General features: G+C 41.1%; 1 protein-coding gene across 1 annotated transcript in view; it reads right to left on the bottom strand.

Annotated features, from left to right (window-relative positions):
- Positions 1-18,326, bottom strand: part of MYOM1 (myomesin 1) — a 168,465-nt gene that overhangs the window by 111,717 nt on the left and 38,422 nt on the right. The window contains exons 6-9 of the mRNA XM_017526074.2: positions 9,486-9,578; positions 7,002-7,090; positions 6,844-6,906; positions 1,790-1,954 (exon numbers count right to left, since the gene is read on the bottom strand). Of these exons, the coding sequence (XP_017381563.1) occupies positions 1,790-1,954; positions 6,844-6,906; positions 7,002-7,090; positions 9,486-9,578 (410 nt within the window). The remainder of the gene's footprint in view (positions 1-1,789; positions 1,955-6,843; positions 6,907-7,001; positions 7,091-9,485; positions 9,579-18,326) is intronic.

Here is an 18,326-nt window from a genome sequence, read left to right on the forward strand (position 1 = left end):
ATAAAAGGAGGCAGACAGGTAAGAGAAAGTACAAATTTTCTCATGAGGCTTTTTTCTATATTAGACCTAATACAGACAATATAAAAGGAGGCAGGCACATGGTAATGAAAAGATCTCCAGGCTTAGAGTGAAAGCCAGCAGGTCTGGAGGTCTCCCGTGGCCAGAATTTGGCTGTGTGATTTGGGGTAATCCCTTATTCTCTTCAGACAGTTTATATGGCTTGGTCTATTCTATGAGATACTCTAGTATAGAAACTCAGTGTATTTGGACCTAAGATTTATTGTTATTTTATTTTATGTTTTTTTTTGTTTTGTTTTGTTTTGAGACGGAGTCCTGCTCTGTCACCCAGGCTGGAGTGCAGTGGCGCAATCTCAGCTCACTGCAACTTCTGCCTTCAGAGTTTAAGCGATTTTCCTGCCTCATCCACCCAAGTACCTGGGACTACAGGTTTGCGCCACCCCACCCAGCTAACTTTTGTATTTTTTGGTAGAGACAGGGTCCCGCCATGTTGGCCAGGCTGGTCTCAAACTCCTGACCTCAGGTGATGAGCCCCCCTTGGCCTCCCAAAGTGCTGGGATTACAGGCATGAGCCACTGTGTCCGGCCTATTGTTATTTTAGAAATAACATTATTTCTTAAGTCCAATGCTTCAACTCATCAACTTGTTTTGATAGCTTTTTTGTTTTATTTTGCTTTGATTGGGTTTGACTGGAGTGTTACTTTAAATAGACTTTAACCCAAATGGAGTTTAAAAGAGGAAATTAAATCCTTATGTCTTTCTCACACCAAAGTATCATGGCTCTAGTCCCTTTGGAAGCAAAGTGAGATTGAATTGTGATTTAAAGCCAGGGTCAGAGGAACTGACAACAGAAGGATTTTCTTTCTGTTCTACCAGCCTGCTATAATATGATGCAAAACAAAAGGATCATTTTATCTATTTTTGTGTCCTTAAGGGACCATGAGTGTAACTTGGATATACTGTATACAACAGAATATACTTGTCAAAAATTTTAAAATTATAAAAAGACTTTACTACATTAAAATAAAAGTTCGACGGTCTGAAATTCTTCTTAATGTACTCTTCTGGTTAATTAAAATAATATCAGAGTTTTATTGTTTCATAAGTATCAGGATTTTACTGTTTCATAAGTATTTTTTAAAGTTACATATCATTTCTGTGGTATAAATAAATCTATGAAGATGGGCGTTTTACCAAATGGATTGACTGACAAAATGAATATACATTCTTTTTATTCTTTTTCTTCTTGAGACTGTCACCCTGTCGCCCAGATGAGTGCAATGGTGCCATCTCTGCTCACTGCAACCTCTGCCTCTTGGGTTCAAGGAATTCTCTGCCTCAGCCTCCTGAGTAGCTGGGATTACAGGTGCCCGCCACCACGCCTGGCTAATTTTTGTATTTTTAGTAGAGATGGGGTTTTGTCATGTTGGCCAGTCTGGTCTCAAACTTCTGACTTCAGGTGATCCACCAGCCTTGGCCTCCCAAAGTGCTGGGATTACAAGCATGAGCTACTGCGTCTGGCCGAATATACATTCTTTATGATTCTTTCCATATCTTACTTATTAAAAAAAAATATCATCTCCAGAAATATGAAAGTGTTGCTACTTTGCTATACATGTAAAAACCTTTTAATTGTGTAATAGATGGTTCCCTCTAACTTCCAGATTCCCTCTAACTTCCAGCTCTGATAAACAGATCTGCAAGATATGCAATCTGGTCTACAAATTCCTTCAAATAAGAGCCTAAGTGAGCATCCATCGTAAAGACTCACCATTTCTGTACCACTGGATCTCTGGCTGGAAATGTTTAATTTCAGGAGTGATGACTACACGACAGCCTAGACTCATCGTCTCTCCCTCTCTCCCAAAAGACACATCAAATTTGTCATCAAAGTGGATCTCAAATTTGGATGCATAACCGTATGGGGTCACAGCAACTGGGTACAAAAAAACAAATATCAGTAATCTTTTTCTTCATCAAAGAGACACAAGCATTTTAATAAGCACAGGCAGAAAGCAATCACAGCAAAGAAATGAACAAATGAGAAAACGATTTATCTGGGCCAAAATGAAACCCTATATAAGAACTATTTAGAAAAAATGCATGTATCATTTGTATGGAAATTCTTGCTTTATTGGTTAATAGCTTGTTTTTATTATTGTAATGAATAAAATTTAAAAGGTCAGGTTTAATGTCTTAAGTGCAAATTAATACCACATTTAGCCTAGACTTAAACCTTTTGCGGCAACATAATGCACTTTTTAATTTTAGATGCTGAGTTAATTTAAACTCTACTGCTTGTACTCTTGGGCCAAAATAGCTATATCCATTATTCATAAAAATGGAGTTTTTCATCTGACAAGAGATTCATAACCAGAATGTATAAGAAGCTTAAAGAATTCAATAGCAAAAAATTCAAGTAATCCAATTTAAAAATGAGCAAAAGCTCTGAACAGTCATTTCTAAAAAGAAGACATACAAATGGCCAACAGATATATGAAAAAATGCTCAACATCACTAATCATCAGAGAAATGCAAATCAAAACCACAATGAGGTGTCATCTCACCCCAATTAAAATGTATCCAAGAGACAGGCAATAATGCTGACAACGACGTGAATGAAAGGGAAGCCTCTTACACTGTTTGTGGGAATGTAAATTAGTACAGCCACTATGAAGAACAGTATGGAGGTTTCTCAAAAACTCAAAATAAAATTACCATATAATCCAGCAATCCCACTGCTGGGTATAGATCCTAAAGAAAGGAAATCAATATGTAGAAGAGACATCTGCACTCCCATGTTTATGGCAGCACTTTTCACAATAGGCCAGGATGTGAAATTAACCTAAGTATTCATCCATGGCTGAATAAATAAAGAAAATATGGTACATACACCCAGTGGAATGTTATTCAGCCAAAAAAAGATTGAAATTCTGTCATTTGCAACAACATGGATGGAACTAGAGTACATTACATTAAGGGAAGTAAGCCAGGCACAGAAGAACTGCTATCAAATCAAATGTGAGAGCTAAAAAGAATTGAACTCATTGAGATAGAGAGTAGAATGATGGTTACCAGAGGCTGGGGAGCATAGTGTGATGGGGAATAAAGTAGGGTTAGTTAATGGGTACAAAAATGCAATTAGATAGAAGGAATAAGATCTAGTGTTTGGGAGCACAATAGCGTAACTACAGTTAACAATTTATTTCATATTTTCAAACAATGGGAAGAGTGGAATTGGAATGTCCCTAATACAAACAAATAAGACATGCTTGAGATGATGGATGTTCCAGTTACCCTGATTTGATCATTACACATTGTATGCTTGTATCAAAATATCACATGTACCTCATCAATATGTACAACTACTATGTATCCATAAAAATAAAAATCATTTTTAATTAAATAATTTTAATGGAGTTTTAAAATAAGTTGCTTCAGTTTCTTTAATGATCTGATTAAAACATATTATAAGAAATATTGAGAGAAAATGGAAAAGTTTAAAACATTCTAACTTTTAAAAATATTATTCTCAGAAATATTTATTGATTGAGTAAATGCGGCTTGCATCATCAACTCTCCTAGGTTTTACTTTTTCACCAAAGAAACGACTTGGGAAAGAAATGACCATTTACTGATTACATGCCAGGCACTTCACATTTGACATATCAAATATTCGTTGCAACAACTCTATGCCACAGATATTATCTTCTTCCTCTCTTTCAGGTGGGAATATGGAAGTTCACAAAAGTAACACACACATAATACCAGAATTTCACAGACAGCATGTGTGAAATTGAAATTCACACTCATAACTTCGCAACTCCAAAACTTAGTTCCTTTCTCACGTATTTTGTTTCTCTTCCTAAGACTTCTTTCATTGCTCTTGAAAATGTAAGCTGGGCCAGACGTGGTGGCTCAGGCCTGTAATCCCAGCACTTTGGGAGTCCGAGGCGGGTGGATTACCTGAGGTCAGGAGTTTGAGACCAGCCTGGCTGACATGAAACCCGTCTCTACTAAAAATACAAAAATTAGCTGGGCATAGTGGCGTGCACCTGTAATTCCAGCTACTCAGGAGGCCAAGGCAGGAGAATTCCTTGAAACTGGGAGGTGGAGGTTGTAGTGAACCAAGATCGTGCCATTGCACTCCAGCCTGGGTGACAAGAGCTAAACTCCATTTCAAAAAAAAAAAAAAGAAGAAAGAAAAGAAAAAGAAAATGCAAACTAACATTTATTGAGTTCAACTTAGACCAAGTATTGGTCCAAGCATTTAATACCTACTAACATAAACCCCATAATAATGCTATTAGGTAAGTACTACTTAATATCCACATTTTATAGAAAAAGAAACTGATGCATAGGAGGACAAAATAACTGACCACATTCCCCTGCAGAGCCAGATTTGCACTGGCTGGCCATTTCAGTACTCCTGGCCAGTACATTGTACTGTCTTGATTTTGTGTGTTCCCAGGTAACCCTAATCAACAGTGAAATCGCTTCTCTTTGGAAGCACGTCTCCCATCTGCCTCACTTTTATGTGTTGATGTCCATTGAGACCAGAGAGAGAAACAACTTGACAGACCTTGCACAGTGCTGGGAGGATGGGCTGGTTCCAGAGTTGCCTTAGGGCGTAGAGTTGAGGGTTACTGGGAGAGCCCGTAGTGGCCCAGATGTTCCAGACCCAGCTGGAAAGGCAAGTAGGCCCCCTAGAAACAGACCTAACTTTTAGGTTCTCTTCTATATCTAAGATTGGACTGGGCTGTCTGAAGTAACTTTGGGGTTCAGTAGGAGGCACCCCAGTTTAACAACCAGAAGACAACACATCATTCCGTTGTCATGTCCTCAATCTTTTATCACACGTACTTACTATCCTGGGAAAAATGGTTTAGGGCAGGGGTTGGGAAGTTTGTAGGGCAAATCTAGAATGCCTCTTGTTTAGACCATTAAGAATGGTTTTTTATGTTTAGTGGTTGAAAAAAATAAAAAGAAATACAATGTTTTGTGACGTGAAAGGTCACAGAAGCTTTAATTTTCAATGTTCATAAAGAAGATTTTATTAGAACACAGCCATGTTCATTCATTCTCCTACTGTATGGCTGCTTTTGTGTTACAGAGGCAGAGTTCAGTGGTTGTGACAGAGACCATATGGCCCACGAAGCCTACAATATTTACAGTCTAGTCCTTTACAGAAAATGTTTGCTGACTCCTTGTTTAACATAATGGTTTAGAATTAAAAAGACCAGGTTACACATCCCTATTCTACCACTCTGTGTGGTCTTGCCCCACTATTTAACCTCTGTAAACTATTTCCTCACATATATAGCACAGACGGAAATTCAACTACTTCATAAGCTTTTGGGAAACATTAAATGAATCAATGTATATTAAAAATGTGTTAGTACATTGTCTTGCAGAACTGATCAATAAATGTTAACTATTAGAACAAACCCAAGAGCCCAGGCTGGAGTGCAGTGGCATGATCTCGGCTCACTGCAACTTCTGCCTCCCCAGTTCAAGCGATTCTCCTGCCTCAGCCACCTGAGTAGCTTGGATTACAGGTGCCCACAACCACTCCTGGTTAATTTTTGTATTTTTAGTAGAGACAGGGTTTCACCATGTTGGCCCAGTCTGGTCTGAACTCCTGACCTCAGGTGATCCACCCGCCTTGGCCTTGCAAAGTGCTGGGATTATAGGCGCGAGCCACCATGCCTGGCCCCGACTATTCTATCTCAGCATAAATCAAGAGATGGGAGAAGAACATGATTTGGGATGTGCTTCTCCGTTGCGCTACTAGTCAACCCTTCTCACCCATGGGGATGATACCAATGATTGCAACTTGGGATATTAAATGAGAAGCTCCATTCCATGAAATCAGTGCAGTAGGTCAATATACAGACATCAAGCTAAACAGGTGAAAAACAGCTATCAACCATTTTCAAAACTACCATTTATTTTTTAATGCGTGAAAACTAAGTTAGGGCTTGACTGCCTTTTTCAGTCTGACCACTATATCATTATTTTAACAACCATAAAGATTTGGTTTTTATTGCTTCCCATAAATAGAAGTTCTGATGTAAATGAAATGACATTCACAAATTTGCAAATTACCACTGACTAGAATATTGTCAATAGGTTTTTATTTAATCACATTTAGACTTCATTTTAGATTGCACTTTATAACTTAAGGCATTTATTTATTCATCCATTATTGAATACCTACTCTGTGGCAGGCCCTGGGGTTTAGAGATAAAAGGTCTAACCTTGCCTTCAAGTGGCTCATGGACCAGTGGGAGAGACTGACACACAATGGGTAAGAGTGTCCAGCCTCACTGACGCTCTGACAAGGTGCCGTGGCCTTACCTAGGACACCTAAACCTGACTGGGTAGGGTTTAGGGGTGGCAGTGGGGGTGAGACTTGATTTCTTAAGAAAGTGATGCCCATCTGGATAGTTAAGGGTGAGTAAGAGTGCTTTGATATAGTCTAGACTCGGGGGTGTGTGTGTGTTTGGTTACGTCATTCTGCCCAGGTTTGTATAATGATCTTTCTCAGTTTAACTCCGAAAGACTTAAATGCATTTGCAATTTTTAGCCCATCATATCTGGACTTTAATAAAACCATAAAAAAGCAATTAGATTCAGAAAGAGAATAGTAACCAAAGAATCTAAAAAAAAATAAGTAAATAAAATAAACGCAGATACCTACTATATCCATCCTAGCATATACTATGTTATATATAATACATATTTATTTCAGCATTATGGACTAGCTTATTATGCCATATTGAACACAGAGGTGACACTTAGCAAATATGTTTTTAAACTTACAGCTGAGAGGCATGGTGGAAACCCCAGCATGGAAGCGAGTCTCATCAAACTCTCCCTTATACCCTAGAGAAGAAAACAGAAATACATGTGAACTGCTTTGTGATAGATTATTTTAAAACAATAGGGAGAAATTAAAAAAAAAAAAGTAGCAAACCTACTCTTTACCACAACTGAAGCGTATGCCGAAAGCTCTCCTTTAACATTCATCGCCGAGGCCCGGTACTGAGCTGTATCTTCAAAATCACATCTGAAAGAACAGATGGAAATGAACATCCATCACAGTGACAGTCCTTGTAATTACTAGCCGTTCCATCAGGGAACTCTATGCTATCGCAGCCCCCTGCAAATCAGTGGCTAACACGTGGCTCTTTGGCTCTCCTGGTACAGCTATTGTCTCTGATCTAGCTACCTGTGGGATATTACCTAGTCCAAGTGATCTACTGCAGTTTCATGCCAGCAGTATAGGGTGGGGAGAGAACACCTATAGTTCACTGTGACCTAGTCTAGGTTCATTTAAAATGTCAAAAAAAAAAAAGCTTTGGGAGGCCAAGGCGGGTGGATCATGAGGTCAGGAGTTCGAGGCCAGCCTGGCCAATATGGTAAAACTCCATCTCTACTAAAAATGCAAAAAATTAGCTGGCCATGGCGGCACACACTTGCAGTCCCAGCTACTCTGGAGGCCGAGGCAGTAGAATTGCTTGAACCCGGAAGATGGAGATTGCAGTGAGCCAAGATTGCACCACTGTACTCCAGCCTGGGTGACAGAGTGAGACTCTGTCTCAAAAAAAGAAAAAAAAAAGGTCAAAAAAGTCAACCAAGTGCTAGGCACATAAATTATAGAGTGAACAGCATTATACTCTACTTATCTAAAGTTGCACTGGGAGGAGAAAATGTGCAGGCGTGTACCTTTGTAGCAGGTAACTACCCAGAGGCACACTGGAGGGTGTGGTCCCTGCTGTCCTGCCCTTGTGGTGGGTTTCAGTCTGGGGGCAACAGGAAAGAGAAAGAAGTAGTCCCTCCATGTAGATTCCCACAACTACCCTGAGCCCAGCTGGTCTATGTGTTCTAGCTTCGAACCTCAACTAAGTTATTTACACTTCATTTCCACTAAGGTTCAGGCCATACTTGGAGTTTCAGCTCACAGCACAACACAAGAAGTGTCATTTGGATGTTCTTCTAAGTTATAATACAGAAATTGGAATGTCTTATAAAAAACAGACCATTAGGGAGAGAATGGTCTCATGGAGAGATGAAGAGGCTAAAGTTTCAAAGCAGGTTGTTTTATGTCTTATCATTACCAGTTTCTCGTGCTCTTCTTTATTCCTCAGGGTTCAGTTTCATTTGTGTAAACTTTTTTCTTGCTGAAATTTTACAGACATCAATAGAACCCCAGGAAGGCAAATACAGTTGCCCGTCTCATAACTACTTAATTTTGAAAGTGCTGCATCAGCAGAACCACCCACTGGCCGAACTGACCTGACTTTGGGTCAGGGTCAGTGCTTGGCAAACGTCACAGGTTCTAGCATCACTTGGCCAGCTCCTCTGATCTGAGAAGAAGGCTATACGTCCCTTGAGAATGAATGATATAAATTTCACCTCGACATTTATGCACGCCATGGGTTTATCTAAACTGAAAATGGTGGGGCTCGTTTAGCTGTTTCATTCACCTAATTCGGCTTGAATTTCAAAATCATCTTGGGAGGCATAATAAACGTTTGGGAACTTAGGAATTTTGATGTAGGTTTCGTTTTCAAATTTTGCTTTGGATTTTACTTTAAGCTTAAACATCTCAATATCTAGGCTGCTTCACATAAACACAGATTGACAGAGTGCTTACTTTCCCATGGTTCCTGGCAATCTGAAGGAAAGAACATTATCTCCAAGTTAAGCCCGTATTCAATGCCACCTCCCTGGATTTCCATGGCCTTTATTTATTAAAAGCAAGAGAATGTGATGATGATATTGATTTGGGACTCAAACGATTATTAATGTAAATGCCTCTTTATGCAACCTATTTTCTTACTTACATCTAAGAAAAAATCTCAAGTATATAAAAAGATAAATTTGGCCGGGCGCGGTGGCTCAAGCCTGTAATCCCAGCACTTTGGGAGGCCGAGGCGGGTGGATCACGAGGTCAAGAGATCGAGACCATCCTGGTCAACATAGTGAAACCCCGTCTCTACTAAAAATACAAAAAAAAATTAGCTGGGCATGGTGGTGCATGCCTGTAATCCCAGCTACTCAGGAGGCTGAGGCAGGAGAATTGCCTGAACCCAGGAGGCGGAGGTTGCGGTGAGCCAAGATGGTGCCATTGCACTCCAGCCTGGGTAACATGAGTGAAACTCCGTCTCAAAAAAAAAAAAAAGATAAAAAGATAAATTAAAAGATGCAAATTGGTTTTTTTCCTCATCATCTTTGACTAAATTCAAACATAAAATCACTTTGGGAGATACTGTGCGCATGGTAAGGATCAGTCATACATATCACTTTCAGGTGTGCACCCAGAGAAGCACTATATATGAATGTCCCTCATTGTGATCATGCAGCACTGGGAGGAAGTGGGGAGAGTGGCTGTTAACTGCAGGGCTGAGTCGCGTCCCTGAGCACTGTTGAGCAACACATGGACATTGATGTTATCTTACGCATTAATCTCCAGAGTGTGCATTCCATATCGACTCTCAATAATGTATTTTCCAGGGTTTGCATGGACATTTATTGGCACCTGGTTTTTATACCTATAACAGAATGGAAACAAAACGAAGTAAGTTGAAGTTAAGTAACTTCGTGATTAAACACACACATACAATTCTTGTTCTTGCAGGAACACCTGGAAACAGGGCATTGAGGGTAGCAGCAGCATCAATTAAACAAATGGAAATCGGGCAGGCGTGGTGGCTCACTCCTGTAATCCCAGCACTTTGGGAGGCCGACACAGGTGGATCACATGAGGTCAGGAGTTTGAGACCTGCCTGCCCAACAAGGCAAAACCCCATTTCTACTAAAACTAAAAAAATTAGCCAGGCGTGGTGGCAGGCGCCTGTAATCCTAGCTACTCAGGAAGGTAAGGCAGGAGAATCGCTTGAGCCCAGGAGGTGGAGGTTGCAGTGAGCTGAGATCACACCACTGTACTCTAGCCTGGGTAACAAGAGCGAGACTCCATCTCAAAAATAATAATAATAAAATAAATAAATGTAAATCATATAAGCTTGTGTGAAGTGCCCCAGCAATATAGTAATACTTCCTGATGAAGTGCTTTCCCCTCCTCTGTAAACTTACATGAAAAATGTTGACCATTGACAACAATATGGCTGAATGTCACATAACAAAATGCAGTTACAAAACTGCAAATGCAGAATGATTGCTTTATATAGAATACAAAAACAAAAAGACTAATTAATGCTAGTAGAAATCAGTAGTGCGTTGGGACGCATGAAGGAGTCTTCTTGGGTGCTGATAATGTTTATTGATTTGAGTGCCAGTTACATGGGTGTGTGCAATCTACAAATTCACTAAAGCTATACATTTATATATGATACACACTTTTTGTGTGCATATTATACTACAATTAAAAAGCTTTTTAGGCCAGGCATGGTGGCTCATACATGTAATCCCTGTAATCCCTGCACTTTGCGAGGTGGAGGTGGGAGAATCACTTGAGGCCAGGAGTTTGTTACCAGCCTGGGGAAAAGCGAAACCCTGACTCCACAAAAACTACAAAATATTAGCTGAGTGTAAACCTATAGGCCCAGCTACTCTGGAATAGCTTCAGCCTGAGAAGTTAAGGCTGCAGTGAACTGTGATCATGTCACTGCACTCTAGCCTGGGCAACAGAGTGAGACCCTGTCTCAAAATAAATAAATAAACAAATAAGCTTTTAAACAAATTGAGAGGAAGGCTTTGTGTTGGGGGTTTTATTGCTGGCTGTCTGTGTAAAATGAGAGCAAAATATTATTCCTGCTAACATTCTAGCATGTTATTAGAAGCAATATCATTGCATTTTTTTTTTTGAGACGGAGTTTCACTCTTGTTGCTCAGGCTAGAGCACAATGGTGTGATCTCAGCTCACTGCAACCTCTGCCTCCAGGGTTCAAGCGAGCCTCCTGCCTCAGCCTCCCGAGCAGCTGGGATTATGGGTGCCCGCCACTAAACCCAGCTAATTTTTTATATTTTCAGTAGAGATGGGGTTTCACCATGTTGATCAGGCTGGTCTTGAACTCCTGACCTCAGGTGATCCACCGGCCTCGGCCTTCCAAAGTGCTGGGATGACAGGCCTGAACCACTGTGCCTGGCCTGCAATATCATTGTACTGAAAGATAATTATGTTTAAGGGTTTTATTCAATGTCATAAACAAACATGGCTCTTGCCTTGGAAGAATTTATAATACAAATCATGAAAGGAAACTTCTGACAAATAAGAGCTGAAAGCCTCCCTTTGTCTGACTGCTCCATGTCTGGTTAAGTCTCGCAGCCCTCAGTGACTGGACTCTGTAGAGGGGCCTCTCCCTGTCTTCTGGGTCTGTACGAAGTGCCTGAATTCTTCACCACTTCCTCATGTTCTCAGTAGCCAGCGGCTATGGTGCTGGACCAGGCTTTTCTACTTAAACCCTTTCCTGCCCAAAAAAGGAACTGGGTTTTACTTATTTCCCTTTCATACAGCCTACTTGGCATGCACAGATGATATAAATAACCCTGATAAACACCACTGACACAGAGAATTGACTACGAGCCAGGGAATGCTCTAAGTGCTTTATGTATGCATTGGTAAGTTCAGTCCTCACAATCACCATATGAGATAGTGCTGTTTTTAACCTCATTTCTCAGATGAAGAAACCAAGGCATGAGTGTTTCAGGAACTTGCCCAGTCACACAGCCAGGAACAGCAAAGGCGGACTTTGACCCGGCAGCCTGGCTGCTGACCCATATTATGCTTCCATTTTCCAATTGTTCTCTCTGCATTTCATTTCTTCAGACTTGTGGGCATGATCATAAGGAGGTTTGGGAGGAGGGAACATAATGGAAAGGGAAAGAAAGGAAGAATATTGGCTTCAGTCAGCTCCTTCCTTTCCCCAACTCTCTCTCACACATACACCCCTATGTCCCTAAAATTTTCTACACTTAAAAAAAAAAATCACTCCATCTAGTAAAACCCCAACTCATGCTTCAAGATTCAGATCAAATGCCACTTCTTCAATAAACTTCTCCCTAAAATATGATATAATACGAATTGTTCCTGCCTCTCTGCATGAGGGTCACTTGCTTCAAATTACCAAATATAATATTTATCAAAATTATGGTTGGGTATGTGTCTCTTCTATTAAGTTGTCAAGCCCTTGAGGTTTGGGAACTGGGTCTGATCCACATTTACTTTTTTTTTCTTTTTTGGGAGACAGGGTCTCACTGTGTTTCCCATGCTGGAGTGCAATGACATGATCACAGCTCACTGCAACCTCCACCTCCCAGGCTCAAGCAATCTTCCCACCTCAGACTTTTGCATAGCTGGGACTACAGGTATGCACCACCATGCTCAGCTAATTTTTTCTATCTTTTGTAGAGATGGGCTCTTGCTATGTTGCCTGTGCTGGTCTTAAAACTCCTGGGCTCAAGCAATCCTCCCTTCTTGGCCTCCCAAAATGCTAGGATTACAGGCATGAGCCACTGTGCCTGGCCTGATCCACATTTACTTCTATTTCCACTCCTGAGGAAGAATGAGTCATGGGCAAACAGCAGGCCCTCAGTTGGTTACATTGGGTTGAACAGAATTATCATGTAATGCAATAAATTAATTGTAGCTTCATAATTTTTTAGCTGAGAGAACAGAGTTCTGACAAACATATATGTCATGATATGGATGATTTTATGTTATTTTTAATTTTATTTTAAATAAATAGAGATGAGGTCTCACTATGCTGTCCAGGCTGGTCTCAAACTCCTGGGCTCAAGCATTCCTCCTGCTTCCGCCTCCCAAAGTTGGATGATTTTCAACAAATGCACATGAAGAAAGTAAGTTGACGCTCTGAGTCTCAGTTCCCTCAGATGTAAAATGCAGAGGATGGGACTGGCTCAAGAATCACAGCTGTGTGGCAGGTGCAGCAACATAACCTTCTCCAAACACAGAAGACCCTGCAAGTTGGTGCAGTGCTGTTCCCTGCCAGCAGCCTCAGACAGCTGTCTCAACACAGGGCTCCAGCAGACAGGACTATGATCAGAGATGGCCGGAAAAAGAAATCTACTGGCCACTGCTAGTTTTCAGCACTCCCCGTTTTGATGAAGGACAGGGTAGAACATGTTAATCCACATGCTCTTCTTATTTGATTGATTTAGGTAATTTCACACTGGACTCAGAAGCTCGCTCTGGCTCCATTCTTTCTTGTGTTGGATGGAGGGTTTTCGGTGGTTTCTCTTTGCCTAAGAAAGGCATTGTGATACCAAAGGCTGTGACATGTGCTGTTTGACCAAATGACTCAGTGACACTCAATTTGGCTTCTCATCAAAAGTATTGCTCATATCTCTATAAAATTTGCATTACAAAGTATTTTGCAGGTCAGAAGTGGTGGTTCATGCCTGTAATCCCAGAACTTTGGGAGGCTGAGGTGGGAGGATCGTTTGAGGCCAGCTGTGTAACATGGTGAGACCCCATGTCTGTAAAAACTAAATTTTTAAAAATAAAATAGGGCTGGGTGCGGTGGCTCACGCCTGTAATCCCAACACTTTGGGAGGCCGAGGCGGGCGGATCGTGAGGTCAAGAGATCGAGACCACCCTGACCAACATGGTGAAACCCTGTCTCTACTAAAAAATACAAAAAAAATTAGCTGGGCATGGCGGTGCATGCCCGTAGTCCCAGCTACTCAGGAGGCTGAGGCAGGAGAATTGCTTGAAACTGGAAAACGGAAGGTGCAGTGAGCTGGGATCTTGCCACTGCACTCCAACCTGGCCATAGAGCGAGACTCTTGTCTCAAAAAATAAAAAAATAAATAAATAAAATTAAAAACTATTTTGCAGCTCCCATGGTTGCTTCACCATCCTTTCCTTCCAGTACCACTAAATTTAGCACCTTAAAGCCTTTCCTCCAGCTAATGACTTTTCTATTATCACCACCTGGCAAGAGAAATGGGTTTAAAATACACACACATCAGACACCACTTTGACTGCAGAGCTTGTAGTCTTTTCTCTGGAGCCCCAGATACCAATGTGAGAAATTCTTCATTGAAAGGATTCAGTCAGAAAGGTATTTGATTCTATTCTCCAAGGAATTTCACCCAGCGAGGCATTTAGGTTTGGAGTCACTTTAGCTGTCTTTAGTTTCAAGTCAGGGAAGAAAAAAAGGATTTGGGGCCCATTCTGTATATATTTCACAGCTGTTATTTCTGGAAAGTGAAATTCCAAGCTGAATAGTCATTGGCTAATTTTGGAGATTAATCCACACCCTGGGATTACATGTCAAAAGCTTTCTTAAATCCCTGTGAATATTCAGATATATACCATCTCCCTTATCATTTTTATATAATGTCTATGAATTGTTAGTGAGCTTTCAGTATACTATAAGTTTTTCCAGTAACATTTCCTTTATGTGTGTAAAACACACAACTTCCCCCGGACAAATGTTAGTTTGGATGTCGGGCCGACTTTGATAGTACAGGGTCACAGTAAAAACTCTTTGGCAGTGTAAAGCATGGTCAAGCAAAAGCCTTCACAAAAATTATTTTCTATCAACAAATAATGCACATCAAAATGATTTTTTTTTTTTTTTTTTTTTTTGAGACAGAGTCTTACTCTGTCACCCAGGCTAGAGTACAGTGGTGTGATCTTGGCTCACTGCAACCTCTGCCTCCTGGGTTCAAGTGATTCTCCTGCCTCAGCCTCCGGAGTAGCTGGGACTACCGGTGCACGCCACCATGCCCAGCTAATTTTTGTATTTTTAGTAGAGATGGGGTTTCATCACGTTAGCCAGGATGGTCTCGATCTCTTGACTTCAGGGGATCTGCCAGCCTCAGCCCCCAAAGTGCTGGGATTACATGCATGAGCCACCGTTCCCAGCCAAAGACGATGTTTAACATACTGAATCTCAGCACAAATGAGACTGCTGCTTAGAATCCAACCTCCTGTTTTGAATAAATCGCTATACACTCACTTTAAAAACTAAAGTGGGGAGAGAGAGAGAGAGAGAGAGAGAAATCCCATTGGGATAGATTTTGGAATTAAGTAAGTAAGAAAAATCCAAAATAAAACTCCAAATCCTTATGTTGGAAAACTGTTGTAAATAATTTGTGTTAACCATTTTAAATATAGGCTGTTTTTTTCAATGATAATATGATAGTAACTGCTAAATTTAAAGATGTGATAAATAATTTTTTTTTTTTTTTGACGGAGTTTGGCTCTTGTTACCCAGGCTGGAATGCAATAATGCGATCCCAGCTCACCGCAACCTCCACCTCCTGGGTTCAGGCAATTCTCCTGCCTCAGCCTCCTGAGTAGCTGGGATTACAGGCACGCACCACCATGCCCAGCTAATTTTTTGTATTTTTAGTAGAGACGGGGTTTCACCATGTTGACCAGGATGGTCTCAATCTCTTGACCTCGTGATCCACCCGCCTTGGCCTCCCAAAGTGCTGGGATTACAGGCGTGAGCCACCGCGCCCAGCCGATAAATAATTCTAATCTTGAAAATAAACTCAATGCATGATTCTATTATGAAATTTACGGATCTTCATAATTTGTGAAAATAGAAGAGTTTTCCAAATCTCTGCTTTCATAACTATTTTATTTCTCAGTCTTGACTTATAATGGGCTTAATGACTAATTTCTTTAAGTATCTATTTGACAATGACTTTTGGGTGAAACTGAAGATTTTTTTTTTTTTTTTTTTTTGAGACAGAGTCTCACTCTGTCCCCTAACCTGGAGTGAAGTGGCACAATCTCAGCTCACTGCAACCCCCACCTCCCAGGTTTAAGCAGTTCTTCTGCCTCAGCCTCCCGAGTACCTGGGACTACAGAGGCCTGCCACCAGGCCTGGCTAATTTTTGTATTTTTAGTAGAGATGGAGTTTCACCATGTTGACCAGATGGTCTTGAACTCCTGACCTCAAATGATCCAACCACCTTGGTGTCCCAAAGTGCTGGGATTACAGGCATGAGCCACCTCACCTACCTGAAACGGAATAATTTTAAACCTGTATCGTAAATGTTTTCCTTGAGGATCTAGTCCAGTGTTCAATATATAGATATGAAAGCTTGGGTGCAAGCGAGTGAGTGAATGACAAGTACCCACTAATACCAACACATTGCTCGAGTGAGTTCACCTAATCTTCCTGCAGGCTAGAATTAAGATTTCCATTGACAAATTCAATCTAGGCTTCAGGCCAGAAACCCAACTGAATCCCGATCTGTAAAAAGTATACAATTAACATCATTCTCTCCTTTTAAAGAAAACTTTTTCCTTCTCTACTATTTTATATAATGTTTAAAATTTGACTCGGTAGTACATTTAGATGGTTCAAGAACCAGGAAGAATAAAGGGTGCATAGCGAACCCTTCCTGGTAACTTCCTAGCACTTTTGTCTCCTTCTACAAGGCTCCCTCTCAGGGTCAATAGCTTTTCTTAGGTTCTTACATATCCTTCCAGAATTTCATTATGCAAATAAAACAAACACAAACATAAATGCTTTTTTCTTCTCCTCTTAAACAGAAAGACTATTATTAATACAAGTTATTACATAAATGTACCCTATTAAATTTTAAAAGTTGTTTTTGTTTTCACTACATATGTATTTTGCGTTCTATGATGACAGACTCCTCCTGCAGGATCGCCAGCTTCATGGTGGGGGTGGAGCAGCATCCTCTGTAACTAACCTTTTTTTTTTCTTTCTTTTGTTTTTTTTTTGAGACGGAGTTTCGCTCTTGTTGCCCAGGCTGAGTGCAGTGGTGTGATCTCGGCTCACAGCAACCTCCGCCTTCCAGGTTCAAGCGATGCTCCTGCCTCAGCCTCCTGAGTAGCTGTGATTACAGGCATGCCTCACCACACCTGGCTGATTTTGTATTTTTAGTAGAGACGGGGTTTCTCCATGTTGGTCAGGCTAGTTTCAAACTCCTGACCTCAGGTGATCCTGCCTTGGCCTCCCAAAGTGCTGGGATTACAGATGTGAGCCACCACACCCAGCCTGTAACTAACTTTTCTATGGAGGCCAGTGCATGGACAGGCTCCTGCTGCTCTCAGAGCAAGTTGGGAATAGGATGGTACTGCATCCCGTCTCTGCACCTGACCTTAATGAGGGATGTGTGCCCTCATTCATTGCTCTCTGGGTAACCTCTAGGTTCCACATAAATAGATTTGTTAGTAACGTGGGATTGGTTGGAGAGCGGCTGCTGAGTGTTTGTATCATCTGTTAGGCCTCAGGGACTCCCATGACGTAAGGGTGCCCAGTGGAAACTTGGAGCCAAACCCTCTTTGGAAAGGGCTCTGATGGAGCCAGGCCCAGCATATGTGCCTTTGAAAGATGTGGCTAAGGACTTAACTGCTACGAGTGGAGGCAGTGTGATTATATGAAGATCGTCACAAATTTACCCCTTTAATTAACCTCCTGATATTCAGGAAGGGCATTCTCAATATTCCCATCATACTTGTCCTCAGTGTCAGACCCAGGAAGCTGCAATCAGATACCAAAAAGGTATAAATGCCAGCAATGTCATCACCAGCGATCTTGGTTCTTGCTTGGGTTGTGGGTTCCCAGCTCTTCAAGGAGAAGGCTGTTTACTGAAGATTCTGTGCTCTGTACCAGCAGTGCAAAGTCAATTAGTGCTCCAGTGAATGGTTGTTTTTTTTTTGTTTTTTTGTTTTTTTGAGACAGGGTCTCTGTTGCTCAAGCTGGAGTGCAGTGTTGTCATCTTGGCTTACTGCAATCTGCTTCCTGGGTTCAAGTAATTCTCTTGCTTCAGCCTCCCTAGTAGCTGGGATCACAGGCATTCACTGCCATGCCTGGCTAATTTTTGTATTTTAGTAGAGATAAGGTTTCCCCACGTTGGCCAGTCTGGTCTCAAACTCCTGGCCTCAAGTGATCCACCCACCTTGGCCTCCCAAAACGCTGAGATTACAGGTGTGAGCCACCTCACCAGGCCCAGTTAATGACTTTTTAAAAACATTCCCAGGAAGATATACTAATCCCACCCAGAAGTCAACTCCCAGAGGTGGATTTAACTTGAAGTAAATGAAGATTAAGTTTCAGGGTCTCTCACTACCCAAATCCCTGCAATACCTCATGCCCTAGCTTATACTGCTAATTTATTCATTTATTTTACAGCATGCCCTCCAAGTTTTATGAGCTTCATGCCCACAAAACCCGAACCTGACCCTGTTTACTGCCATTCCAATCATCAGTTATCTGCTGATTGTCTGAGTTCCAGCTTTACCCAGGACAAATCTTGCTTTCAGAAGTACAGTTCACTATGTTCTTAGTTGTCTACCAATTCTTTTTTTTTTTTTTTTTTTTTTT

The sequence above is a fragment of the Cebus imitator genome, unplaced genomic scaffold (assembly GCF_001604975.1).
Source record: "Cebus imitator isolate Cc_AM_T3 unplaced genomic scaffold, Cebus_imitator-1.0 Scaffold41, whole genome shotgun sequence".
In the NCBI taxonomy this organism is placed as follows: Eukaryota; Metazoa; Chordata; class Mammalia; order Primates; family Cebidae; genus Cebus; species Cebus imitator.